The 27,055-nt window shown below is 56.0% G+C and overlaps 2 protein-coding genes across 11 annotated transcripts in view; both read left to right on the top strand.

Moving 5' to 3' along the window:
* The window catches only part of SENP6 (SUMO specific peptidase 6), a 109,628-nt gene extending 107,168 nt beyond the window's left edge, over positions 1 to 2,460 (top strand). For all 5 annotated transcript variants that reach the window (XM_068165164.1, XM_068165163.1, XM_068165165.1 and 2 more), the window contains one exon: positions 1,883 to 2,460. In XM_068165164.1, the coding sequence (XP_068021265.1) occupies positions 1,883 to 2,092 (210 nt within the window). In that variant the 3' untranslated portion in view covers positions 2,093 to 2,460. The remainder of the gene's footprint in view (positions 1 to 1,882) is intronic.
* Positions 2,461 to 22,109: 19,649 nt separating this feature from the next.
* MYO6 (myosin VI) overlaps positions 22,110 to 27,055 on the top strand; it is a 158,836-nt gene continuing 153,890 nt past the window's right edge. For 2 of the 6 annotated variants that reach the window (XM_068165176.1, XM_068165174.1), the window contains exon 1: positions 22,121 to 22,163. The gene's annotated coding sequence lies outside the window, so the exon portion shown is untranslated. Of the gene's footprint in view, positions 22,164 to 27,055 lie in introns of all 6 variants that reach the window. The other 4 variants (XM_068165177.1, XM_068165175.1, XM_068165179.1 and 1 more) reach the window with 3 other exon arrangements.

Here is a 27,055-nt window from a genome sequence, read left to right as displayed (position 1 = left end):
TCTTCCGCCACACTGCTAGGCTGGCTTCAGGCTGCCCCTGTTGTTATCCTGGTATTAGGCCTAAACAGGCCAAAGAGGCCCTGTGGTACTCCCCCATCACTACCAGATGGCAGAGCATCTCTCTGCCAGGGGAGCAGAGAGGGGAAGAGAGAAGGACCATAGCTTTGCAGCCAGATTGCTAAGGGTGCAGGACTGATGGGTACAGATACACTTAGTGCCTGTGTCCTCCCGCTGGGTTGGACGCTCTGGACACTGCAGGTACCCAGCCTATAACATCAGCGCTGCCCTGCGGCCCAGGAGGGACAGCTCTGTCCCCCCCCGGCTTTCCCCACGGCGGGCTGGAGCGGAGAGCTGAGCTGCGGCGTCCGCCTGGGGCTCGGCTGCCGCTGCCCACCAGGGGGCGCCCTAGGGCTGTGCCGGAGGGGCTGGACCTCGGTCCTCGCAGGGGTCTGTGGGCGTGGAAGGGCCCCGGTGGGCGCTGGGGCTCTAGGGGCGCGGTGGGTAATGCTCTGCGGCTCCTCCTCAGCGAGCTAACCAGGAGCGAGCTCCGAGGCAGCAGAGCCCCTGGCCCTGGCCCTGGCCCTGCCTTCCTCACCCCAACAGAGCAAGAAACAGCCCCAGTTAAAGGTGTGCTGAGATCAATTTGAAATGGGCTCCTATTATTAGTAACCTCACTAATTAGTGTTCATTAATGTTCTGACTCCTGTGTCTGGCCTATTTCCTAATGGGAACTGGTGGAAAATCCTGCTCACTGTTTGCCCAGGGCTTTTCACAGGCTGCTAGGGGTTGGAGGTGACCTCTGAAGGGCATCAAGTCCAACCCCCCTCCTGGAGCAGGATCAGCTGGCATAAATAACTCAGGAATACGACCAAGCAGCTCTCCTGCATCCTGGGGGTCTGCTTGCTGCTGCTGCTCAGTGGCTTCACTGGCAAAGACAGTTCAGCATAGGAATTGTTAGTGCCATATTATCTAGCTGATGTTCTCTTTGGATGTAGAGGAACCACAGAAACATTCAGGTTGGAAAAGCCCCTCAGGATCACCAGGTCCGACCCAGAACCCTGCTCTGCAAGGCTCACCCCTAAACCACAGCCCCAAGCACCACAGCCAGCCTTGGGGACTCAGCTACCTGCCTGGCATCCCATGCCAATGCCTGACCACTCTTGTTCCTGATGTCCAGTCTAAACCTACCCAGGGGCAGCTTGAGGCTGTTCCCTCCCCCTCTGGTCTGCCCTGCTGAGAGCACAGCTGCAATCCTGGGTCCAGTTTGGGGCTCCCCAGTTGGAGAGAGACAGAGAGCTGCTGGAGAGAGTCCAAGGCAGAGGCAGGAGGATGCTTAGGGGACTTGAGCATCTCCCCTGGGAAGAGAGACTGAGAGCCCTGGGGTCTTTGAGGTCTCTTCCAACTTTGGTGATACTGTGATACTGTTTAGTCTGGAGAATAGAAGGCTGAGAGGGATCTGCTCAATGTCTCTCAAGAGCTGAGGGCTGGGGGTCAAGGGGAGGGGGCCAAGCTCTTGTGGGTGCTGCACAGCAAGAAGCCAAGGAGCAGTGGAGACAAACTTGAGCAGAGAAGGTTTCAGCTGCACAGGAGGAGAAACTTCTTTGGGGTGAGGGAGGCCTGGAGCAGGCTGCCCAGAGAGGTTGTGGAGTCTCCTTCTCTGGAGAATTTCAAGCCCCATTTGGATGCATTGCTGTGTGGTTTACCTTGGGTGCTGCTGCTCTGGCAGGAGGTTGGGCCTGATGCTCTCTGGAGCTCTCTTCTGGCCTCCAGTGTGCTGTGGTAGAGTGAGGTGGGGCAGAATGCAGCTTTTCCCTCTGTGGCTGTCTTCACCATTACAAGTCCTGCCTCCTTCCATTAACACCCAGTTGCCCTCTCTTTGCAGAACCCCATCCTGAGCTTTGAGCTCCCCATGAACTTAACAGACTGGTTCCCCCGCCCCAGAATGAAAACCAAACGCGAGGAGATCCGGAAAATCATCCTGAAGCTGCAGGAGCAGCAGACCAAGGACAAGAAGGGACAGAAGGACCCAAGCTCGATGGAAAGATCTTTGCAGGAGAAAACAGATCAGCTTACCAGCAGCAGCTCAGACTGACCCTTGTGTCTGTTGCAGGTGAAGCTCCACCATCCCAACAGAACTCTCCTCCTTTTCCCTTTGGGTTTCTCTTTGGGCTTGGTTCGCTCTGCCCGCAGGGAGCGCTGCGGCCTGCTTGGGAACGTTTCACGCCTGTACAAATGTGTGTCATAAGAAGAAGAAGAATGGATTTAAATCCCCACAGAGCCGTGTATGAAGTGAGCAAAGTCTGTACATATGTTAATGAGGCCCCACTTGTTTTCTTCCAGCCTTTGTAATTACTCTTCCTGCCCACCGGTTAGGGAGAGCCTTTGTTATGTATTTCTGTTAATAGACCTCGAATAGCCACTTCGAAACACAAAGCCAATAAAGACAAAATATTTATAGGACGACATGGTTAACTTTTTCTTTCCCCAGTGACAAGGTGTGCTGCTACAGGCTTCAGCAACACCTAGGGAATGATTTGGTAGCGAAGAGGATCCCTGATTCTTGTCCCTGTTTTAGTTGCCCTTTGCCAGGACTGTTCTGCTTGCGCTACAAACAGTACTGTGGGTGTCTCGATGTGACCGTGGCCTCAGAGGGTGCTCGCCATCCTCCCAGTATCTAAGTGTAGGCAGTGTAATAGTTAACTAGGACTGCTTCAGATTTGGGGGTGTTAAAAGATAAATGCCTTGCCATTACAATCTCCACCCTTGCTTTAGTGGGAGAGGAGGGGGGGGCTAGGGAAGAAGAGGAGGGCGCGGGGGGCGGGGGGGGGTGGGGAGGGAAAGAATGCTCTTTGACCAGGGATGGCTTATTCAAACAGTATTAATAGAAGTGGTTTCAATGAAGTGATCTTGAGTGCTACTTATTAAATCATATTTTGTGGATCCCAATTGTTGTACAGGTTGTATTCTGAGCCTCTTCTTCCTTCCTTCTGAAGTCGTGTTTTGGTCCCGGTGTACTCGGAACGGCGAGGTCTGCCCACGTGACACGTTCTCTTGTTACAGCTCTGAATGTTACATCCATATGTGCTTTATCTTCAGCAATGAACCTTTAAAGAAAACAAACAAACAAACAAACAAACGAGGTGTATGTGTGTAATGTCCACACAAAAAAAAAACCCCAAGCAAACAACCCAAACCCACCCCGAGATAGCGGCGTTGGTTGCTGGCTTGGCCTTGGCTGGTAGGTAGCTGCAGGCTGCTGTTGGGATTGCCAGGAGGGCCAATGGCATCCTGGCCTGCAGCAGGAACAGTGTGGCCAGCACGAGCAGGGAGCTCATTCTGCCCCTGTACACTGCACTGGTTAGGCCACACCTTGAGTCCTGTGTCCAGTTCTGGGCCCCTCAGGTTAGGAAGGAGGTTGACTTGCTGGAAGGTGTCCAGAGAAGGGCAACAAAGCTGGGGAGGGGTCTGGGACACAGCCCTGTGAGGAGAGGCTGAGGGAGCTGGGGTTGCTTAGCCTGGAGAAGAGGAGGCTCAGGGAAAACCTTCTTGCTCTCTCCAACTCCCTGAATGGAGGATGTAGCCAGGAGGGGGTTGGTCTCTTCTCCCAGGCAGCCAGCACCAGAACAAGAGGACACAGTCTCAAGCTGTGCCAGGGGAGGTTTAGTCTGGAGGTGAGGAAGAAGTTCTACACAGAGAGAGTGATTGCCCATTGGAATGGGCTGCCCAGGGAGGTGGTGGAGTCACCATCACTGGAGGTGTTCAGGAGGAGACTTGCTGGGGTGCTTGGTGCCATGGGTTAGTTGATTAGGTGGTGTTGGATGATAGGTTGGACACGATGATCTTGAAGGTCTCTTCCAACCTGGTCCTGGTCTGGTCTATTCTGTTCTGTTCTATTTGCAATGTGTTTGGGTTTGCAGCAGGTTGCTGTTGGGATTGCTCTGGGTATTTGCAGTGTGGTTGGGGTTTGCAGCAGGCTCCAGTGGCAGCAGCAAACCTTTGTATCCCTGTGACAGCAAGGCTTTGGTGTGCAGGGAGAGAGCAAGAGATGGTTTGTGCAGGGCTGTGTGTGTTTGCAGGCTTCAACAAGCAGAGGTCGTGGAAGGGAAGCAGAAGCTGTCTCTTTCCAGGAACCTCCCCTGGCACAGCTTGATACTGTGTCCTCTTGTTCTGCTGCTGGCTGCCTGGGAGAAGAGACCAACCCCCACCTGTCTACAACCTCCCTTCAGTATATCAGCCCCAGCTCCATCCGTGGTGTTAGAGGTGACTCCTGCACAGATGAAAGGCTGCAGGAGCAATCTGCTGGACTACAAATGGAATCCACAAGCTGCACAGCTCCCAGTTGTCTGCTCCATCAAGTGTAGCCAGTGCTGGGGGAAGTCTGTGATAAAACAGTTTCAGATTGTTTCTCTGCAGGGCCCTCCCTGTCTGGCTGAGGTGCAACTGCCACACTGCAAACAAAGGCAAAGGAAGGAAGGATGGCTTGGAGAGAAGGAAGGAGAAGGATTTGTTGGAAGCTCAGAGAAGAAGCAAGTGCAAAGAGAATGTGCTCCTTCCCAGCCTGGGCTGTCCCAATGGTATGTTCTACTTGTATGGAGTAGATCCACATTTGTTCAGTCCATTAATAGGGGGGGGAGGTTTCCTGACATTTGTGATGCAGGTTCACAATCTGATGCTGTAAACTCTTTGGTTTTCTTGCTAGGCATGGCCTGCTGCTTCCTCTCTTTCCTTCCTCTTTCCTGTCCTCCCCTCCTGCCTCCCTCCCCCTCCTTCAAAGCTGTGAAGAAAATGTCAGCTCTGGGGAGACCCCACCTGGAGTACTGCCTCCAGTTCTGGAGCCCCTATTGCAGGAGGGATCTGGAGGTGCTGGAAGGTGTCCAGAGAAGGGCCAGGAGGATGAGCAGAGGGCTGGAGCTGCTCTGCTATGAGGACAGACTGAAGGAGTTGGGGCTGTTCAGTCTGCAGAAGAGAAGGCTCCCAGGTGACCTCATTGTGGCCTTCCAGTATCTGAAGGGGGCTACAGGAAGGCTGGGGAGGGACTGCTCAGGATCTCAGACAGTGATAGGACTAGGGGGAATGGAATGAAGCTGGAGGTGGGGAGATTCAGGCTGGAGGGGAGGAGGAAGTTCTTCCCCATGAGAGTGGTGAAGCCCTGGAATGGGTTGTGCAGGGAGGTGGTTGGGGCCCTGTCCCTGGAGGTGTTTAAGGCCAGGCTGGCTGAGGCTCTGGCCAGGCTGATCTAGTGTGGGGTGTCCCTGCCCATGGCAGGGGGGTTGGAACTAGCTGATCCTTGTGGTCCCTTCCAACCCTGACTGATACTATGATACTATGATTTATTCCCATTTGCTGTTTAAAGGTCTCAAGCTCTTCAGCCACCTCCATGTTCAATAGAGGAAACTTACTTCCACCGTGTCACCAAGGCTGGAAGAGACCTCAAAGACCATCGAGGCCAACCTGGGCTGAAATTTGCTGTTGATAGGAAGAAAAACAACAACCAACCAACACCACAGAATGAAGACAGAGTTACTTAAAACCTTCCTGCCCTGGTGTAGAAAGCTCAGCAGCTCCTCTGCTTTTTGTTTGTCCTCAGCAGCAGAGCTCATGGGATCAGATAGAATTGGAAGGGACCTCAGGGATCATCAGGTTGCTCACAGCCACATCCAGCCTGGCTGCAAACACCTCCAGGCAGGAGGCTTCCACCACCTCCCTGGGCAGCCTGTGCCAGGCTCTCACCACCCTTCTGGGGAAGAACTACTTCCTCACATCCAAGGGGATGGGGAGGCCTGTTGATGTAGTCTGCCTGGACCTCAGCAAGGCCTTTGACACCGTCCCCCACAGCAAACTCCTGGCCAAGCTGTCAGCCCCTGGCTTGGATGGGAGCACACTGCACTGGGTTAGGAACTGGCTGGAGGCTGAGCCCAGAGAGTGGTGGTGAATGGTGCCACAGCCAGCTGGCAGCCAGGCACCAGTGGTGTGCCCCAGGGATCAGTGCTGGGCCCTGTGCTCTTTAACATCTTCATTGATGATCTGGATGAGGGGGTAGAGTCAGTCATCAGCAAGTTTGCAGATGACACCAAGTTAGGAGCAGATGTTGGTCAGTGAGAGGACAGAAGCGCTCTGCAGAGGGACCTCGACCGACTGGACAGATGGGCAGAGGCCAACAGGATGGCATTCAACAAGTCCAAGTGCCAGGGGCTGCACTTTGGCCACGGCAACCCCATGCAGAGCTACAGGCTGGGGTCAGAGTGGCTGAGAGCTGCCAGAGAGGGACCTGGGGGTGCTGGTTGACAGCTGCCTAAACACGAGCCAGCAGTGTGCCCAGGTGGCCAAGAGGGCCAATGGCATCCTGGCCTGCATCAGGAACAGTGTGGCCAGCAGGAGCAGGGAGGTCATTGTGCCCCTGGACTCTGCATTGGTTAAGCCACACCTGGAGTCCTGTGTCCAGTTCTGGGCTCCTCAGTTTAAGAAGGACATTGAGAGACTTGAAGGTGTCCAGAGAAGGGCAACAAGGCTGGGGAGAGGCCTTGAGCACAGCCCTGTGAGGAGAGGCTGAGGGAGCTGGGGTTGCTTAGCCTGGAGAAGAGGAGGCTCAGGGGAGACCTCATTGCTCTCTACAACTACCTGAAGGGACGTTGGAGCCAGGTAGGGGTTGGTCTCTTCTGCCAGGCAACGAGCACCAGAACAAGAGGACATAGTCTCAAGCTGTGTCAGGGGAAGTTTAGGCTGGAGGTGAGGAGAAAGTTCTTCACTGAGAGTCATTGGTCATTGGGATGTGCTGCCCAGGGAGGTGGTGGAGTCCCCATCCCTGAAGGTGTTCAAGAGGGGATTGGATGTGGCACTTGGTGCCATGGTCTAGTCACGAGGTCTGTGGTGACAGGTTGGACTGGATGATCTTTGAGGTCTCTTCCAACCTTGGTGATACTGTGAGAGTGTGAAGGAATGGCTTAGGTGGGAAGGGACCTCCAGAGCTCATCCTCTCTGCAGCCTCAACAAGGAGCTGTGCCAGTGAGTTGGCTGGCTGGGTTTGCCCAGTGGGAGTCGGTGGGATGGGGACTGGACCAGGTTAATTTACTAGCTGTTTGACAGCAGCCACGTGCTGGGGAGAGCACAGCCTCCCAAGGCTGCAGGTCAGAGCTGCCTGGGGAGCAGCGAGCCGGTGGGGCAGGGCCCGGTGCCGGGGGGGCAGGGCCCGGTGCCGGGGGGGCAGGGCCCGGTGCCGGGGGGGCAGGGCCCGGTGCCGGGGGGGCAGGGCCCGGTGTCGGGTGGCTGCCCTGTGAAATGGATCGCCCGGGGTTGTGTTGCGGCGGGGGTCGGGTGACAGCTGGAGAGCTCTCCCAGACGGTGTGGGTTACTGGGCATGAAAAATGCATGGCCACCTGCTGTGGCTTGGCAGGGCAGCTGCACCAGCAGAGGAGACACCTTAGCCATCCCTTGTGGCCTTCCTCTGGCCCTTGCTTGAGGAACTGAGCAGGCTCTGGGAGGAGCAGGGGCTTCAGCCTGGAGACTGCCTTGCACCACATCCTCACCTTGCACCACATCCTCACCCTGCACTACATCCTCTATACCTGCACTATACCCTGCAGGAATCTGACTGCCAAAAGGTTTGGTAGAGAAAGAGGTGGAAAACATCAAGCAGGCTGTACCTCATGATAAGCAAATCAGCCTGTGGGGCTTGGCTTTGCTTTGGTGCATTTCATGTTCTCATCTTAGGTTTCATTGCATTTTTATCTCACTCTGTATTTTATTGACATCTTATTTCATTTTAGATTGCACTTTTTAGTCTGTTTGCTGTCAATGTTTATTCTGTTTTATTTCTTCTCTCTTTTCCTCTCCTATTCCTCTTCTCTCCTTTTCCTCTCCTCTGTCTTCTATTCCTCTTCTCTCCCTTGCTCCTCTCCCCCCTCTCCCTTGCTCCTCTCCCCCCTCTCCCTTGCTCCTCTCCCCCCTCTCCCTTGCTCCTCTCCCCCCTCTCCCTTGCTCCTCTCCCCCCTCTCCCTTGCTCCTCTCCCCCCTCTCCCTTGCTCCTCTCCCCCCTCTCCCTTGCTCCTCTCCCCCCTCTCCCTTGCTCCTCTCCCCCCTCTCCCTTGCTCCTCTCCCCCCTCTCCCTTGCTCCTCTCCCCCCTCTCCCTTGCTCCTCTCCCCCCTCTCCCTTGCTCCTCTCCCCCCTCTCCCTTGCTCCTCTCCCCCCTCTCCCTTGCTCCTCTCCCCCCTCTCCCTTGCTCCTCTCCCCCCTCTCCCTTGCTCCTCTCCCCCCTCTCCCTTGCTCCTCTCCCCCCTCTCCCTTGCTCCTCTCCCCCCTCTCCCTTGCTCCTCTCCCCCCTCTCCCTTGCTCCTCTCCCCCCTCTCCCTTGCTCGTCTACCTGAAGGGAGGTTGCAGCCAGGTGGGGGTTGCTCTCTTCTCCCAGGCACCCAGCAGCAGAACAAGAGGACACAGTCTCAAGCTGTGCCAGGGGAGGTTCAGGCTGGATGTTAGGAAGAAATTCTTCCCAGCAAGAGAGATTGGCCCTTGGAATGGCCTCAGAGATCATCCAGTCCAGCCCATCACCCAACACCATCTGATCAACTCAACCATGGCACCAAGTGCCTCATCCACTCTCCTCTTAAACACCTCCAGGGATGGTGACTCCACCACCTCCCTGGGCAGCACATCCCAATGACCAATAACTCTTTTGGTGAAGAACTTCTTCCTAACATCCAACCTAAACCTCCCCTGGCACAGCTCTCCTGCTTGGGAGAAGAGACCAGCCCCCACCTGGCTACAACCTCCCTTCAGGGCATTGTAGAGAGCAAGAAGGTCTCCCCTGAGCCTCCTCCTCTCCAGGCTAAGCAACCCCAGCTCCCTCAGCCTCTCCTCACAGGGCTGTGCTCCAGACCCCTCCCCAGCTTCATTTCCTTTGGCTATGAGAGGTTTCCTAACAGCCTGTCTTCAGCTCTGGTTCCCAGAGGTCCTTTGCCCACCTACTTGTGGTACTCAGAGGGGAGCTGGTGTTACAAACTACAGCTGTGAAGCACAGAGGGTGAGGTCATGGCCAATTTGCTTCTCTTTCAGCACCAGATGTTTAACCCCAGTCCCTCCTGCTCGGCTCAGCCCTGCCTGCTCCAGGGCACGATGAGAGATGTCTGTTCTGTAGGCTCCAGCCTGGTGAAGTCAGGATGTGATCTGGACAGGGACTGTTGTGCTCTGATGTCCTCCCCTGCCAGGCTGCATTCTGCTGCCTGGGAACACTCTTGCATGTGGAGTCATGCAGGCCTGTGCTTACAGGAGGAGACCTGGTACCCTGCACCCTGCCTTGGGGAATCTGTGTGCAGTTGTCTGAGTGATTGCTGGCACCACCTAGATCCCAGCAGCTGCTTCTCTCCTAGGCCTTGTGTTCAGCTGGGGCCTGGGGGGGTTCTTTCCCTTTTCTTTTTTCCTGCTCTTTTCCCTTTCTTCTTTTGTTCCTTCCCCTCTTTCCTTTCTTTCCTCCCCCCTTTCCTTTTCTTTTGCTCCCCCCTTTGCTCCCCCCCCCCCCCCCCCCCCCAGTTTCCCTTTTTTCTCTCCCATTTTCCTTTTTTTCCTCCTCCCTTTTCCTTTTCCCCCCCCCACCCCTTGGCCTTTTTTTGCCCCCTCCCCCTTGACCTTTCCCCCCCCCCCCCCCCCCCCTTGGCCTTTTTTTCCCCCCCTCCCCCTTGGCCTTTTTTTTCCCCTGCCCCTTGGCCTTTTTTCCCCCCTCCCCCTTTGTCCCCCTTTTCCCTCACCTTTTCCCTTTCCTCTCCTTGGAGCTTGTAGTTGCTATCCTTGAGGGAGAGCAAGCAGCACTACTTGTGAGGCATGAGGCTTAGGGAGATCCCTGAGCTCCTGCCTTGGATGCATGGCTGTGATCAGAAGGTTGTTTGGATTAAGAACTATCCCAGTTCTAGGAAACAAGAGAGAAGTTTGTTTGCTTTCCCCCCCCTCCTCATTTCATTGGGGTTTGTGAGCAGCTTCTCTCCAGAGGATGACTTTAGCCACAAGCTCATCAGTGTACAAGGGTGAGTAAGGCAGGGGAGAGGTGAAAGGTGACTGTTAAGAGATTCCTGTCCAGGAGGAAGCCAAGAGCAGCAGGGCAAAAGCTGGATGGGCTTCCTGAGCAGCTGGTTTACTGTAGTGGAATAATCAAATCAGTGTAGGGAAGCTCTCCATTTGCACAGCAGCACAGAGAATCTTCACAAACTCCACCTCTGGGACCAGTTTCTCTCTCTTTCTAAGCTGCCTGAACACCTCCTAAGGCAGGGAAGAGCAGCAGTTAGTTTCAGCTGGGAGTTTGCTCTCCTGTGAGCTGTGAGGAGTCCCCAAGGGAAAGGGCTGCTGCAGCATGAGCTACTTTGCCTCTGGTCTTCAAGCCAGCAATGAAAACGTGTTGGATTTCCCTAGGGGGTTGACTTGCTGGAATTTATGCACTATTTACACACAGCTCTCTCTGTTCAACCATGTTTCTGAGGGCAGGAGCTTCAGTTTACTTTGCACATACCCTGAGCTCAACTGCAACACATGCAGATGCAAACACACTGATGCCAGTTCCCAGCAGCAGTTTGCCAGCTGTTCCACAAACCTCTGCCTCCACTGTCCTCCAGATGTCACAACCTCTTCACATCAGGGTTGTCCTTCCTAGCTCCAATTTTGGGAAGCCATCCTTGTGTTCCCTTTAGCTGTTCCTCTGTGTGAGCAGTGCAGCTGGAGCCTGCATGGGGCCATGAAAGCAGTTAAGCATTGGCATGACCTCCCAAGGGAAGCAGTGCATCACCCTACAGTGGACAGAAGTGTGGCCAGCAGGGCCAGGGAGGGGATTCTCCTCCTCCACTCTGGTGAGACCACAGCTGGAGCTCTGGGGCCAGTTCTGGAGCCCCTGTGCCAGGAAGGATCTGGAGGTGCTGGAAGGTGTCCAGAGCAGGGCCAGGAGGAGGAGCAGAGGGCTGGAGCTGCTCTGCTGTGAGGACAGACTGAGGGAGTTGGGGTTGTGCAGCATGGAGAGGAGAAGGCTCCCAGGAGACCTAATTGGAGCCCTCTGCAGATCCTGGAAGGCCACAAGAAAGCTGGGGAGGGACTTTTGAGGGTGTCAGGGAGGGATAGGACTGGGGGGGATGGAGCAGCACTAGAAGTGGGGAGATTGAGATTGGCTGTGAGGAAGAAGTTGTTGCCCATGAGGGTGGTGAGAGCCTGGCACAGGCTGCCCAGGGAGGTGGTGGAAGCCTCCTGCCTGGAGGTGTTTGCAGCCAGGCTGGAGGTGGCTGTGAGCAACCTGCTGTGGTGTGAGGTGTCCCTGCCCATGGCAGGGAGGTTGGGACTGGCTGAGCCTTGAGGTCCCTTCCAGCCCTGACACTTCTATGATTCTATGACATCTTTAAGACTCAGCTTGACAGGGTGCTGGGCCAGCTCAGCTCCACTGCCACCTAGAAAGGTTGGACCAGGTGGTGGTTGGGGTCCCTTCCAACCTGGCAGTTTGTGATTGCTGTAGATTTGACCTAACCCTGCAAGGCTATGTGCAGGAACTCTCAGGAAATGCTTGGCTGGGAATGCAGAGCTGTAGGATGAGTGCAGCTACCTGTGCAGCAGGGGGAATGGAATGAAGCTGGAGGTGGGGAGACTCAGGCTGGAGGAGAGGAGAAAGTTCTTCCCCATGAGAGTGGTGAAGCCCTGGAATGGGTTGTGCAGGGAGGTGGTTGGGGCCCTGTCCCTGGAGGTGTTTAAGGCCAGGCTGGCTGAGGCTCTGGCCAGGCTGATCTAGTGTGGAGTGTCCCTGCCCATGGCAGGGGAGTTGGAACTGGCTGATCCTTGTGGTCCCTTCCAACCCTGACTGATTCTGTGAGACTATGATGAATACAGAGTCATCATTATGGCTTTAGAGAGCTTCCTCCTCTCTAGCTCCAGGCCTGACAATTTATTTCATACCCCACATCAGTGCCATGCAGCTGGTTCTGTGATCCAAGAGCATGAAGCAAACCCCCAAAAGCACAGCAAATGCCAGCAAACAGGAGGTAAGTTGCACTGGAATGCAAACAAATGCAGAGTGTCTGTGGCTTGAATGTTCCTTTGGAAGCTGCTTTGGAAACAAGGATGTAATAATATCTGTCAGTGCTGGAGAGGGTAAGAAAAGGCCCTGAGAACTTGCACATCTTCCTCCCATCCTGCAGCCTCACAGGATGTCAGGGGCTGGAAGGGACCTCTGGGGAGCTTCCAGTCCAACCTCCCCTGCCAGAGCAGGAGCAGAGAATACAGCACAGGGCACACAGGAACACATCCAGATGGGGCTTGAAAGGCTCCAGAGAGGGAGACTCAACCTCTCTGGGCAGCCTGCTCCAGGGCTCCCTCACCCCAAAGAAGTTTCTCCTCCTGGGCAGCTGAAACCTTCTCTGCTCAAGTTTGTCTCCAGTGCTCCTTGGCTTCTTGCTGTGCAGCACCCACAAGAGCTTGGCCCCCTCCCCTTGACCCCCAGCCCTCAGCTCTTGAGAGACATTGAGCAGATCCCTCTCAGCCTTCTCCTCTCCAGGCTAAACAGCCCCAGGGCTCTCAGTCTCTCTTCCCAGGGGAGATGCTCAAGTCCCCTAAGCATCCTCCTGCCTCTGCCTTGGCCTCTCCCCAGCAGCTCTCTGTCTCTCTTGACCTGGAGAGCCCAGAACTGGACACAATATTCCAGGTGAGGTCTCAGCAGGGCAGAGCAGAGGGGGAGCAGAACCTCCCTGGCCCTGCTGGCCACACTCATCTTGTTGCACCCCAGGACCCCCTTGGCCTTCTTGGCCCCCAGGACACATTGCTGTCCCATGCAGACCTTGCTGCCCCCCAGCACTCCCAGGTTTTCTCCCTGGGCTCAATTTAAGACCACTGAACTTTCTAGACTTCAAACACAATGTGCACTGACTCCTTCCACTGCAAATGACTGAGCAGGGGCCAGAATCCAGGAGGCATTGGTGAGAGAAGCCTGGGCTAGCATGTCTGTGTGGACAGCTTAGGATCTGGTACTTGCCCAGGGAGGGGGTGGAGTTTCTCTCACTGGAGGCTTTCAGACCCCCCCTGGATGCATTCCTGTGTGACCTGCCCTTGGTGGTCCTGTCCTGGATGATCTGTCAAGGTCCCTCCCAAGCCCTAACATTCTGTGGTTCTTTGTGTGATTTCCCTAGGAAGTCACAGAGCTGGGTTTTGCTCAGGGCAGCCAGGCCTCTGTTTGGCACAGGCACTGTGCCTGTACCCCACCCCCTTGTCTTCTCCATGGGACTCCTTGTGCAAAGGAAGTCTCCATCCTCCTGGTAGCCACCCTCTGTGTACTGGAATCATAGAGTTAGCATCTCAGGGCTGGAAGGGACCTCAGGGCTCAGTCCCAACCCCCCTGCCATGGGCAGGGACACCTCACACCACAGCAGGTTGCTCACAGCCACATCCAGCCTGGCTGCAAACACCTCCAGGCAGGAGGCTTCCACCACCTCCCTGGGCAGGGCAACTTGTTCCAGTCCCTCCCCAGCTTTCTTGTATCCCCCTTCAGATACTGGAAGGCCACAAGGAGGTCTCCTCAGAGCCTCTGCAGTCTGAACAACCCCAACTCCCTCAGTCTGTCTCCATAGGTGAGGAGTTCCAGCTCTCTGCTCTTCCTCATGGCCCTTCTCTGGACATCCTCTTTGTAACAGAGGCTCCAGAACTGGCCCCAGAGCTCCAGCTGTGGTCTCAGCAGAGTGGAGCAGAGGGGGAGAATCCCCTCCCTGGCCCTGCTGGCCACACTTCTCTTGCTGCAGCCCAGGCTCTGGTGGGCTCTCTGGGCTGCAGCTGCACACTGAGAAGCTGACATGCTGGGGAAGAGCTGCTACAGCATTCTGAACCCTGGGGGTTTGATTCTCTCTGCCAAACCCCTCCATTTGCTAGAACTTGTACTGAGTGTCCATGCCTGAGAGGTCACTCTGCATCTGTTTCAGATAGGTGGTCCCACAGGGCATTAACTACACTAATGAGCTGTCCTTAGTATTTCCCACCTGGTTCCCACTCCTAGGAGTGTCTGTGAACAGCTGAGTGGTTCAGGTTATTAGCAGGTTTAGTAACTGAGTCAGAGCTGGACAATTCCAGCAGGGCTAGGGAGGTTCTCTTCCCCTCTCTCCCCTGCTGGGATATCACCTGGAATACTGTGGCCAGTTTTGGGCTCCCCAGTTTGAGACAGCAAAAATTCAGGGGGAAGAGAGGGATGGCAATTGCTGCTGTGTGGCTTGTACTGGGCTCTCATTCCCACCCCACAGCTCCTCCCTCTCCTCCAGATGAAATCTCTCAAGCTGAGAGTGGGCCCAGTGCTGTCTTAGCCAGAGCCAAAGCAAGAGCAAAGCTGTTCCCCAGAGCCCCAGGACATCTTGCAGCTGGAATGGAATCCATCTGCCCTCAGATCCTGGGATGGCTTCAGGAATATTTGGAGGTTAGGAAGAAGTTCTGCACAGAGAGAGTGATTGCCCACTGGGATGGGCTGCCTGGGGAAGTGGTGGAGTCACCATCCCTGGAGGTGTTCAGGAGGAGACTTGATGGGGTGCTTGGTGCCATGGGTTAGTTGATTAGGTGGTGTTGGATTGGTTGATGGGTTGGACAGGATGATCTTGAAGGTCTCTTCCAACCTGGTTTGGTCTATTCTATTCTATTCTATTCTCATCCTGGGCAACCTGTGCCAGTCTCTCACCACCCTCACTGGAAAGAATTTCTTGCTGATCTCCAGTCTCTATCTGCCCTCCTCAAGCTTCAATCCATTCCCTCTCTTCCTCTCACTACAAGCCCTTGGAAGGAGTTCCTCCCCCTCTTTCTTCTAGGCCCCTTTGAGGTACTGGAAGACCTCCCTGGAGACTTCCCTTCTCCAGGCTGAGAACCCAACTCTCCCAGCCTGTCCCCACGGGGGAGGTTCTCTGATCATCTTTGTGGTCCTTCTCTGGACCCACTCCAACAGTTCAATGTTCTTCTCACACTGGGGGCACCAGAACTGGATGCAGGTCTGGTGCTGAGGGCCGTGGTTTAGCACCAGCCTCGGTAGAGCTGGAGAATGGTTGGACTCAAGGACCTTCCCAACGTGAAACAATGCTGTGATGCTGTGATGCTGTGTTCTGGCAAGGGAAAGGGAGGAGAAAAGGGATTGGTTAGCAGCTGTCAAGCTCAGAGTGATGTCTGTGCACACAACAGCAAGTGAAAGGGAGCAGATAAAATAAGACTTACCACAGCAAGTTCCAGCAAATAACTGAGATGATAAGGAAGGGAGCAGTGCTTATCTAGAGCAAGGCTCCTTGGACAGGAACCAAGGGTTGGCCCTGAAAGGAACATCATCTGGGAGCTGCTGAACAGCCAGCTGCTAAATATCCCAGCAGATTTCCCTCTTCTTTCCCTGTCTCTGAGCACAAGCTGCTACACTTGGAGCCAGTGAGCAGTGCTGCTTTGCAAACACCAGAGCAAACCTTTCTTCATCCAGAGCAAGGACCTAGGCTGGCAGCTCTGAGAGCCAGTTTTGGCAACTCAGCATGGGGAGTTGCAAAAGGGGGGCAAAAGTAGGGAGCTGAGGAGTGGGTTTTCCTCAGATGTTAACTGCAAAGCTCTAAAACCATTTTAGGGAGTAGCAAGGCACTGACCTGGAACACTCAACTGCCAGGAACCTCCAAGAGTTGATGCTGACAGGCTGTGAGGTGTTTTAAGGTGGCCACATGAGACACAGGCAGTGTAATTACATCACAGCCATAGATGTTTAGACTAGGCCTACAAACCAGTGTGCAGTGAATGGGCTTCTGGCCTCATTAGTCACACAAACACAGAATTATTGGGGCTGGAACAGACCTCTCAGACCCTCAAGTCCAGCCTGTGACCCACCACCACCACACCAGCCACACCACAGCACCAGGTGCCACATCCAGTCTCTCCTTAAACACCTCCAGGGGCAGTGACTCCACCACCTCCCTGGGCATCCATCCGAGAGCCTAATTCCCCTTTCCAGCAGGAAGTGCTTCCTAACATCCAACCTAACCCTCCCCTGGCACAGCTTCAGGCCATGCCCTCTCCTCTTGGCACAAGCTGCCTGGGAGCAGAGCCTGACCCCCACCTGACTACAACTTCCTCTTAGGTAGCTGTAGAGTGTGGTAAGGTCCTCCCTGAGCCTCCTCTTCTCCAGGCTGAACACCCCCAGCTCCCTCAGCCTCTCCTCATCAGCCTTTCCCTCCAGTCCCTTCCCCAGTCTTGCTGCTCTCCTCTGGCCCTGCTCCAGCCCCTCAAGATCTCTCTTGCAGGGAGGGCCCAGAGCTGCAGGCAGTGCTGGAGGTGAGGCTTCCCCAGTGCCCAGCACAGGGCAGAAGGAGCTCCCTGCTCCTGCTGGCCACACTGCTCCTGGTACAGGTTAAGTCACTGGCTGGGACCTCAGTCCAGGCAGAGCTTTCAACCCCTGTGTGAGCTGTGTAAAACAGCTGTGGCTACTCACAACCCACAGGGAAACTCAGCTCATGCAAGCAGATTTAAACACAAGCTTTCTGCCTGGAGCAGTGCATAAAGGGTTGGAGCTGACATCAAACCTGGCATCTCGCATTGAATTCTCCCTGGTCAAGTGTGAGGGGAGAGGCTTAGCAGTGCAAACCACCTGAGGAGGAGTGGAGCTGCTGTCTGTGCAAGTGGGAGAGGCTTTATCCTGTTTTGGATCAGTGTTGAATGGGCTAAATCTTGATTGACTGGAGATTCCACAACCTCTCTGGGCACTCAGCTCCAGCGTTCTGCCACCCTCACAGTAAGGGAGTTTCCTCCTCCTGTTGAGGTGGAATTTCCTGTGTCCCAGTCTGTGTGTCTGTTACCCTTCATCCTGCCACTTGGCCCCAAGGAGCCTGGCCCCTTCCTCTTCACAGCCACTCTGCAGATAGTTGTAGTTTCAGGGGAGGTTTAACTGGGTGCTAGGAAGAAGTTCTTCCCAGCAAGAGAGATTGGCCATTGGGATGTGCTGCCCAGGGAGGTGGTGGAGTCACCATCCCTGGAGGTGTTTAGGAGGAGACTGGATGGGGTGCTTGGTGCCATGGTTGAGTTGATGAGATGGTGTTGGGTGATAGGTTGGACTGGATGATCCCAAAGGTCTCTTCCAACCTGGTTAATTCTATCCTAAACACTGATCAGACCCCTTCTCAGTCTCTCTTCCCCAGGTCTCTCAGCCCCTCCTCAGAGAGAGACATTCTATTCACTTAATCATCCTTGTAGCCCTCCCTTGGGCTCTCTCCAGCAGATCCCTGTCCCTCTTGAGCTGGGGAGGCCAGAACTGGATGCAGTACTCCAGATGAGGCTGCACCAGGGCAGAGTAGAGGGGGCAGGAGAACCTCCTTCAATCTGCTGCTCTGAAAAGCCTCAGATAGATTGCAGTTACAGAGGTTGTTCCAGCTTCCCCAGGGACCACACTGGAAATGCTTCTCACCTGCCCTCCTCTATACCTGTGAGGTGTACAGTAAAATACATTTTGCCCTGCTTGTACAGAGAGAGTGGTGAAATGCTGGAACACCTTGCCCAGAGAGGTGGTGGAGGCCCCATAGTATCAGTCAGGGCTGGAAGGGACCACAAGGATCACCCAGTTCCAACCCCCCTGCCATGGGCAGGGACACCCCACACTACATCAGCCTGGCCAGAGCCTCAGCCAGCCTGGGCTTAAACACCTCCAGGGACAGGGCCCCAACCACCTCCCTGCACAACCCATTCCAGGGCTTCACCACTCTCATGGGGAAGAACTTCCTCCTCCCCTCCAGCCTGAATCTCCCCACCTCCAGCTTCATTCCATTCCCCCTAGTCCTATCACTCCCTGAGATCCTGAGCAGTCCCTCCCCAGCCTTCCTGTAGCCCCCTTCAGATCCTGGAAGGCCACAATGAGGTCACCTGGGAGCCTTCTCTTCTCCAGACTGAACAGCCCCAACTCCTTCAGTCTGTCCTCACAGCAGAGCAGCTCCAGCCCTCTGCTCATCCTCCTGGCCCTGCTCTGGACACCTTCCAGCACCTCCAGATCCCTCTTGCAATAGGGGCTCCAGAGCTGGAGGCAGGACTCCAGGTGGGGTCTCCCCAGAGCTGAGCAGAGGGGGAGAATCACCTCCCTTGCCCTGCTGGCCACACTCCTCCTGCTGCAGCCCAGGCTCTGATTTGCTTTCTGGGCTGCAAGTGCACACTGAGAGCTCCTGGTGAGCTTCTCCTCCCCCAGCACCCCCAAGTCTCTCTCCTCAGGGCTGCTTTCCAGCCAGTCCCTGCCCAGCCTGGATTTGTGCCTGGGATTGCCCTGACCCATCCCTGGTGACATTCAAGGTCAAACTTGGTGGGGCCCTGATCAGCCTGATCTGGGCAGAGCTGTCCCTGCCCATGGCAGGGGGTTGGGCAAGAGTACCTTCAGGGGTCCCTTCCAACCTCCTGCAATCTGTGATTCCCTCTCCATCTTCTCTCCCCTTTGTCAGGCTGCAGCCCTTGCACTCAGATTTCACTTGTGTGAGAGTGTTCCTGTGTTTTCCCAGGGGGGTGCAGAACAGACACTGCTGTCTTTGGGGCTATTTTTAGAGTTCCCAGGGAGAGCAGGAGGGGAGAGGGCAGAGATGTGCTCTCTGCCTGCTGTGAGTGCAGCATGTCAGAGGGTGAGCCAGTGCTCAGTGCTGCTTCTTTTCCACACACCACCAGGGAACTGACAGGCTGCTTTCTTTTGCAGTGCAAATGTTTTGTTGCCTGTTTCCTGCCCTTCCATCATCCTGTTTTGCTAGCAGAGGGGGGGAATTTACCCACTCAGCAAGTCACATTTTCCTTTAGCTGTTCAGTCACTTCTTTTCTCCCTCTCCCCACCTCCAGATAATAATTATCCTTATCTCTCTTTGGCAAATAAAAGAGCTGAACTTAACCAAGCACTGCCCCAAAAGGCAATGCCAAAGGCAGCTCCCATTCTCCAGAAGCTGTGCAGTGTTTGCCCTCCTCCACATGCTTCAAACTTTCCTCCAGGACAGCAAGCAAAGCCCCAACTGTCAGTTTCACCTCCCTGCTCGGCAGGCAGGTAGGACATTGCAGAACAGCCCCGACAGAGCAAGCTCACAGCAGGCTCCAGGAGCTGCAGGAATGTTAATCTGGACACAGGATTGCACCCCACCCATGCTCTGCCCAGGATGCAGGATTACTCACACTGGTGCTTTGGGCACTCCCCTTTTCCTTTCCATCTGCACATCCATGGCACATCCCTTTAACCACAGAACCCCCCTGGGTTTTCTCCTCATCCCCTAAAAGAGGCCAAGGCATCATGATGACTGTTGTACCTACAGGGCTTGATATGGCTGGAAGGAAACATCTTGGCCTACCTGGACCTCAGCAAGGCCTTTGACACTGTCCCCCACAGCAAACTCCTGGCCAAGCTGTCAGCCCATGGCTTGGATGGGAGCACACTGCGATGGGTTAGGAACTGGCTGGAAGCTGAGCCCAGAGAGGTCATTCTGCCCCTGTGCTCAGCACTGGTTAGGCCACACCTTGAGTCCTGTGTCCAGTTCTGGGCCTCTCAGTTTAGGAAGGAGGTTGACTTGCTGGAAGGTGTCCAGAGAAGGGCAACAAAGTTGGTGAGGGGTTTGGAACACAGCCCTATGAGGAGAGGCTGAGGGAGCTGGGGTTGCTTAGCCTGGAGAAGAGGAGGCTCAGGGGTGACCTTATTGCTCTCTACAACTACCTAAAGGGAGGTTGTAGCCAGGTGGGGCTTAGTCTCTTCTCCCAGGCAGCCAGCACCAGAACATGAGGACACAGTCTCAAGCTGTGCCAGGGGAGGTTCAGGTTGGATGTTAGGAAGAAGTTCTACGCAGAGAGAGTGATTGCCCACTGGAATGGGCTGCCTGGGGAGGTGGTGGAGTCACCATCCCTGGAGGTGTTCAGGAGGAGACTTGCTGGGGTGCTTGGTGCCATGGGTTAGTTGTTTGGGTGGGTTGGATTGGTTGATGGGTTGGACACGATGATCTTGAAGGTCTCTTCCAACCTGCTCTACTCTACTCTACTCTACTCTACTCCACTCACATTGTCCCTGGTGGTGTCCAAACACTCCAGCAGGATGCAGTGAAGCCTAAAGGCCAGGAGGCAGGCTTGCAAGGTGAAGGAAAACCTAAGACATTCTGGAAGCAGGAACTGGTTTTGTTCCCCTCTGTCAGCAAAAGACAGCAGAATGCCCTGGCCAGCAGGTGGAGAGCAGAGAGGCTTTGCAGGTGCAGCCAGGGTCAGTGGGGAAGCAGTGTGTGAGGAGCTGCACCGTGTTTACAGGAGGGTTGACAAAGCAGCTGGGGATGCCAGGAATGCTCCTGGAGCCCAGGCATGGGGAGGGGACGCGAAAGTCCAGCACAGCTGGTCAGGGAGGAGCGGCTGTGGGTGCCACGCAGCGCTGTGACACTGAGCATGATGCAATGCTGTCCACTTGGGTCACTCCCTTGAGTCACACCAGCATGCCAGCTGTGGGGATGTGCCACACAAATCCTGCAGAGCTGCCACGCTGGGGGCAGGCCGGCTGGCACCTCTGCTGCCTGCCAGAAGCCACAGGGGACAGTGCTGGGGCTCCTGCTCTGCACACAGTCAAAGCCTGTCTGGATGCATCCACAGAATGTTAGGGGCTGGAAGGGACCTCCAAAGCTCATCCAGTCCAACCCCCCTGCCAGAGCAGGGTCACCTAGAGCAGCTCACACAGCAACACATCCAGGCAGGTCTTGAAGATCTCCAGAGAGGGAGACTCCACAGCCCCCCTGGGCAGCCTGGTCCAGGGTTCTGTCACCCTCACAGGGAACAAATTCTTCATGTTTCCATGGCACTTCCTCTGCCTCAGCTTCCACCACTGCCCCTTGTGCTGGCATTGGGCAGCCCCCAGCAGAGCCTGGCTCCAGCCTCTGGCCACTGCCCCTGCACAGCTTTAGCCCCAGCCAGGAGCTCACCTCTCAGGCTCCTCCAAGCCAAGCTCCAGAGCCCTCAGCTCCCTCAGGCTCTGCTCCTAAGGAAGATCTTCCACTGCCTTCACCATTTTTGTGGCTCTGTGCTGGACTCTCTCCAGCAGTTCCTTGAGGTCCTTCTTGACCTGAGGTGCCCAGAAGCAGACACAATCTTCCAGATGTGGCCTCAGCAGGGCAGAGCAGAGAGGGAGCAGAACCTCTAATACAACCCATTCCTGTGCAGCCTGCCCTGGGTGCTGCTGCTCTGGCAGGAGGGTTGGACTGGATGATCTCTGAGGTCCCTTCCAACCTCTGATGTTCTGTGGTACTGTCACACTGTTCCATCCCTGAGCAGCAGGCATGGCCATGGCCATGGCTTGGTCCCACTCGTGTAAGGTCTCAAGGCAGATCCCCGAGGACAGGCCCGTGGAGGGTGGGGGACAGCACAGATACTGCAGGGAGGCTAAACCATCTCAAACTTCCGACAGCAGGAGAGCTGCCACCTCCCCTGCCACCTCCTCATCTTCATGGGGCGGCCGCTAATTAAAACAAAGATAACGCCAGGGCTGACCCTTTCAGTAATGAAATTGGTTTAAAAACTCGGCAAGCCCCCAGTGCCAGCCCTCCACAGGCCAGGCGCAAGCGGCGCGGAGCGGCATCCCGCAGCGGCGCGGAGCGGCATCCCGCAGCGGCGCGGAACGGCAGCCTGCAGCGGCGCGGAGCGGCATAGCGCAGCAGCGCGGAACGGCATCCCGCAGCGGCGCGGAGCGGCATCCCGCAGCGGCGCGGAACGGCAGCCTGCAGCGGCGCGGAGCGGCATAGCGCAGCAGCGCGGAACGGCATCCCGCAGCGGCGCGGAGCGGCAGCCCGCAGCGGCGCGGAAGGGCATCCCCCGTGCGGGAGGCGGCAGGGGCGCAGCGCCCGCGGGGACCCCGGGGTGGGCGGCAGGCCCAGGGCTCCCGGTCAGCCAACCCCGCTGCCGAGGGAAGGCCCGGCCTGGGCTCCCCAGCCGCCGGCTCCTCCTCTCCCCCCGCCCCTGTGGCGCTGACGTGCGGGCGGCCGGGCCGGGCCGGGCTGGGCTGTGCCGGGCGGCCGGGGGCGGCGCAGAGCAGCGCAGCAGCGGCAGGGCTGGCAGCCGGGCGGCCGGGGGCGGCGCAGCGCAGCAGCGGCAGGGGCAGGGCTGGCAGCCGGGCGGCCGGGGGCGGCGCAGAGCAGCGCAGCGCAGCAGCGGCAGGGCTGGCAGCCGGGCGCCCAGCGCAGGGCAGCAGCAGCAGCAGCAGCAGCGGCAGGTAAGGACGCGGCGCAGCAGGCCTGCGGCCGCCCTCGCCGCCCCCCGCCGCACCTCCGCCTCCTCATTGCCGCCCGACGGGGGGGCCCTGCCGCCTGGCCGGGCCGCGCCGCTCCGTCCCGGCGCCTTCCCCCTCCGCGGCTCCCCTCGGGCGGCCCCGGGAAGGCGCGGCCCGGCCGGCAGGTGCGGCCGGCTCCCCCGCTGGGGGCGTTCGCCGGAGGCTGCGCGGAGGGGAGCGGGGCTGTGCGAGGGCAGGAGCGCTCCGGCAGCAAACGCCGGGCGCGGCGGCGGCGGGTGTCTCTTTAAGGGCTGCTCGGGGAGAGGACGGGGACGGGGCGGCGGCGGCCGGCAGGGAGAGCGGCGGCGCCGGGCGGCTCTCACCTTACGCGCCCCGGTACCGGCGGGAGCTGAGCCGCCGCCGCGGCGCAGGATGCGTCCTGGCGGTGCCGGCCCTGGGCTCTGCGCGCTCGGGAAGGGGCCGGGGGGCGCCGGGGAGAGACCTGTTGGTGCGGGCCGGGGAAAGCCGCTCCGCGGGTGAGCGCTTCCCGCCGCTCCCGGGGATGGACGAGCTGTGACCCGACCTTCCCATGGCTCCGGTCACAGGACGAAGGGATGTTTCTCCACTTCCTTCAATGAACTGTCGTGGGAATTTCTTTCCTGTGACTTTGCTTCGGGGTTTGTTGGTTAGTTGGGGTTTTGTTTGTGCTTTTTTATTTGTTTGGCTTGGGTTTTGTTACTTTTTTTCCCCCCTTTTCCTTTATTGTTTTCAATGTTTTAGTTGTTCTATAAAATGCCATCTCCGCTGAGCTGCCTCTCCCCCTTCTTTCTACAAAGTATCTGCGAGTTCCTCTCCCCCTTGTTTGTACAGCGCTGCTGCGAGCTCCTCTCCCCCTTGTTTCTACTAAGTATCTGCGAGTTCCTCTCCCTCTTGTTTCTACAGCGCCTCTGCGAGCTCCTCTCCCCCTTGTTTCTGCAGCGTTTCTGCGCTGGCAGGATTGTCCTTGTCACGGAAAATCAGTTTGTCAGAGCCTTAGCACGGGGTCACTGGCTCTGGAGCTGAGAAACGTCTTGCCTTGGCGTGCTGCTCCCTGAAGTGCTTTTGCAGGCTCCGGTTTTTGGAGTAGTGATGTGCTACCCAAAGCTTGACAGCCGATTCCGGTCGCTTGGGTTCATCACTGAGTAAGAAAACTTTAAGAGGTTGGTGCCCTTACTGGGCCATCACTCGAATACAGCTTGCAGTGCAGCCTCTCTGTTGCCTGGTCCTCGGATTTCCTGGCTGGTAATTCCTAAGGCCCCCAGAGACTGAGATAGCTAAACGAATAGATTAGAGGTTGTATCAAAGTGCCACAGGCTGGGGTCAGAGTGGCTGAGAGCAGCCAGGCAGAGAGGGACCTGGGGGTGCTGGTGGATGGTAGGCTGAACATGAGCCTGCAGTGTGCCCAGGCGGCCAGGAGGGCCAATGGCATCCTGGCCTGCATCAGGAACAGTGTGGCCAGCAGGAGCAGGGAGGTCATTCTGCCCCTGTACACTGCACTGGTTAGGCCACACCTTGAGTCCTGTGTCCAGTTCTGGGCTCCTCAGTTTAGGAAGGAGGTTGACTTGCTGGAATGGGTCCAGGGAAGGGCAACAAAGCTGGGGAGGGGTTTGGAACACAGCCCTGTGAGGAGAGGCTGAGGGAGCTGGGGTTGCTTAGCCTGGAGAAGAGGAGGCTCAGGGGAGATCTTATTGCTGTCTACAACTACCTGAAGAGAGGTTGTAGACAGGCAGAGGTTGGTCTCTTCTCCCAGGCAGCCAGCACCAGAACAAGAGGACACAGTCTCAAGCTGTGCCAGGGGAGGTTTAGGCTGGAGGTTAGGAAGAAGTTCTACACAGAGAGAGTGATTGCCCTTTGGAATGGGCTGCCTGGGGAGGTGGTGGAGTCACCGTCACTGGAGGTGTTCAGGAGGAGACTTGCTGGGGTGCTTGGTGCCATGGGTTAGTTGTTTAGGTGGGTTAGATTGGTTGATGGGTTGGACATGATGATCTTGAAGGTCTCTTCCAACCTGGTCTGGTCCATTCCATTCATGTTTGTTACCTGTGATTTCATCTGGGTGCTGCTGATGGTCAGCCCTTTCTGACAAGGTGGGGGGAAGGAGTTTGTGTTTGTGACTTGCACCCCATCTCCCTCTCGGAAGGAAATGACCTTTGAAGCCATCTAATTCCTTAGAGCTCATTTGGCATCGCTGGGCTGCCAGCAGCCTGTCAGCTGGGTTCACAGCCCTCCCAGTGCAAAGGTTGGGCCGCGGGGCTGAGGCTTCCTTCTGTTGTTGCAGATGTGACAAATTAACAGGGTGGAGGTGAACTCGTGAGGTGGATCTCATCTGCAGTTTTCCTTTCCAACACAGAGGGGGATGCTAGGAAGTAAAAACGAAAAGCATAAGCCTGAAAGCAGGGGAAATGATTTGGTGATTAGAATTATCCTCCTGCAAATTCAACATGACAAGCAAATGTCTCCTAGCAGCGTTAGCTTAAGCATCCTGTGCCAAGGTACAAACTCTGTGCAGCTCATGAAATAGCTGCAACAGAGCATTGCTGAAGTGGGACAAGAGGGAGAGAGAGCCCTGGGGCTGTTTAGTCTTGAGGAGAGGAGGCTGAGAGGGGATCTTATTAATGTCAGTATCTGAGGGGTGGGTGTTGAGAGGGAGGTGCTGGTCTATTTTTACTGATGTCCTGTGAAAGGACAAGGGGCCATAGATACAATCTGGAGCATAGGAATTTCCACCTCAACATGAGGAAAAGCTTCTTCACTGTGGGAGGTGCTGGAGCCCTGGAACAGGTTCCCCAGAGAGGCTGTGGAGTCTCCTCCTCTGGAGGACTTTCAACCCCCACCTGGATGCATTCCTGTGTGGCCAGCCCTAGGTGATCCTGCTTTGTCAGGGGGGGTGGACTCCCCCTCGAGATCTCTAGAGGGCCCTTCCAGTCCCTCTGATGCTATGATGGGTTGGACCCTTGTGATGTTGAGTTTACTAATGTGAGGATTGGGAGTTTAGCCTGAGTGTGCTTTTGGTGGCTGTGTTGCTCATGTCAGCTAATGAACTCCTTAGTGAGGGCACAGTTATGCCTTTGGCTGTGCAGCTGAACAGCCAGCAGAGTGAACGTGAAGGCAGCAAAGTTTGCTGCTGGGCTTAATAGCTTTGTGAGTTAAACCCCTGTCAGTGTTAGCTTGCAGAACTGTAAGTTGAACTCCCCTCCCCACCCCCTGTTTCCAGCTCCAGTGGCTGTTGATGTATAATCTGCTCAAAGTCCAGGGTCACCTTGCACCTTTGCTGTGGTACTGGGTCAGCATTTTGACCCATTAACCATAATGATCTCGCAAGCGAGGGCTTGAAGCTTCCTTGTATCGCTTTCTCCACCCTTGCAGATGCTTTGTGACCCCAAATAACCCTTTGTATTCCCTCGGTATTTGACAGCCCTGGGTGGGGAGTAGCTTTGAGGCTGGAGAAGTTTTGAGGGCCTCCTGAGCCATGTGGCAAAGTTCAAGGCTGTGGTTGTCACTTTCAGTACAAAACCTGGAAGCTGCTAGGTTCAAAAGGAACACAGAGAATGTGTTTTGGGTTTGACCAGGTGTGTGGTTAGTGAAGCTCTGGAAATGCTCTCTGAAGTGTGTGGGTGTGGAAAGTTTACAGGGGCTCAAAAAGCAGCAGTGCAGGTTACTGGAAGAAAGTCTCTTCCAACCTGGTTAACTTCTAGTCTAGTCTAGTCTATTCCTTCCACTGAAGCTGGCTTTTGCACTTCTCCTGGGATGCAGCAAGAAAAGTATGGCCAGCAGGGCTGGGGAGGTTCTCCTCCCCCTCTGCTCTGCTCTGCCCTGCTGAGAGCACAGCTGCAATCCTGGGTCCAGTTTGGGGCTCCCCAGCTGAAGAGAGACAGAGAGCTGCTGGGGAGAGCCCAAGGCAGAGGCAGGAGGATGCTTAGGGGACTTGAGCATCTCCCCTGGGAAGAGAGCCTGAGAGCCCTGGGGCTGTTTAGCCTGGAGAGGAGAAGGCTGAGAGGGATCTGCTGAATGTCTCTCAAGAGCTGAGGGCTGGGGGTCAAGGGGAGGGGGCCAAGCTCTTGTGGGTGCTGCACAGCAAGAAGCCAAGGAGCACTGGAGACAAACTTGAGCAGAGAAGGTTTCAGCTGCCCAGGAGGAGAAAGTTCTTTGTTGTGAGGGTGAGGGAGGCCTGGAGCAGGCTGCCCAGAGAGGTTGTGGAGTCTCCTGCTCTGGAGCCTTTCCAACCCCCCCTGGCTGCATTGCTGTGTGGCTTGCCCTGGGTGCTGCTGCTCTGGCAGGGAAGTTGGACTGGCTGATCTCTGGAGGTGCCTTCCAACCTCTAATGTACTGTGGCACTGATACAGAGCAGCTCCTGCAGTTCAGGAGGTCACTGTGCTGTGTGTGCACCCTGGGAGAACATACAGGGCAAGTCCTGTCAAGTAGTTGCTCAGTTTCTTGCATTAATTTGAGGCACTGACTACTGCAGGAAGCCTACCAGAGACAACCTGCCTGCAGTCTGCCCCCATCTCCAGCTGTGCTCAGGAAAGTTATTTATTCACCTGAAGTGTTTGGGAAGGGCTGAGCCAAAGGTTTGCAGCCAGCAGCTGTGGGTGGTTGTTCTCACTGGGTGATTTTGAGTGCCCATCAAACTGGGAAGTCAGCCTAAGTGGTGCTGGGGGCAATGCTGCCACTTTGGGACTCTTTGGGGTTGCCCTTGATGCCTTTGATCAGCAGAGTTAGCACAGACTGAAGGAGGCTGAGTAAGGGTTTGAGGCCTTGTTTGTTGATGCTCTGTTTTGGAAGGCAAGAGGGTTTTGATGTATTTGATGGTCAAGCCCAAGGTACTGTTTTTGGGAGGGAGATCCCACAGTGCTGATAGG

The sequence above is a fragment of the Melanerpes formicivorus genome, unplaced genomic scaffold (assembly GCF_026170545.1).
Source record: "Melanerpes formicivorus ecotype bairdi unplaced genomic scaffold, bMelFor1.0.p_v2 SCAF_85, whole genome shotgun sequence".
NCBI lineage: Eukaryota > Metazoa > Chordata > Aves > Piciformes > Picidae > Melanerpes > Melanerpes formicivorus.
This window is presented reverse-complemented; position numbering and strand designations above follow the sequence as displayed.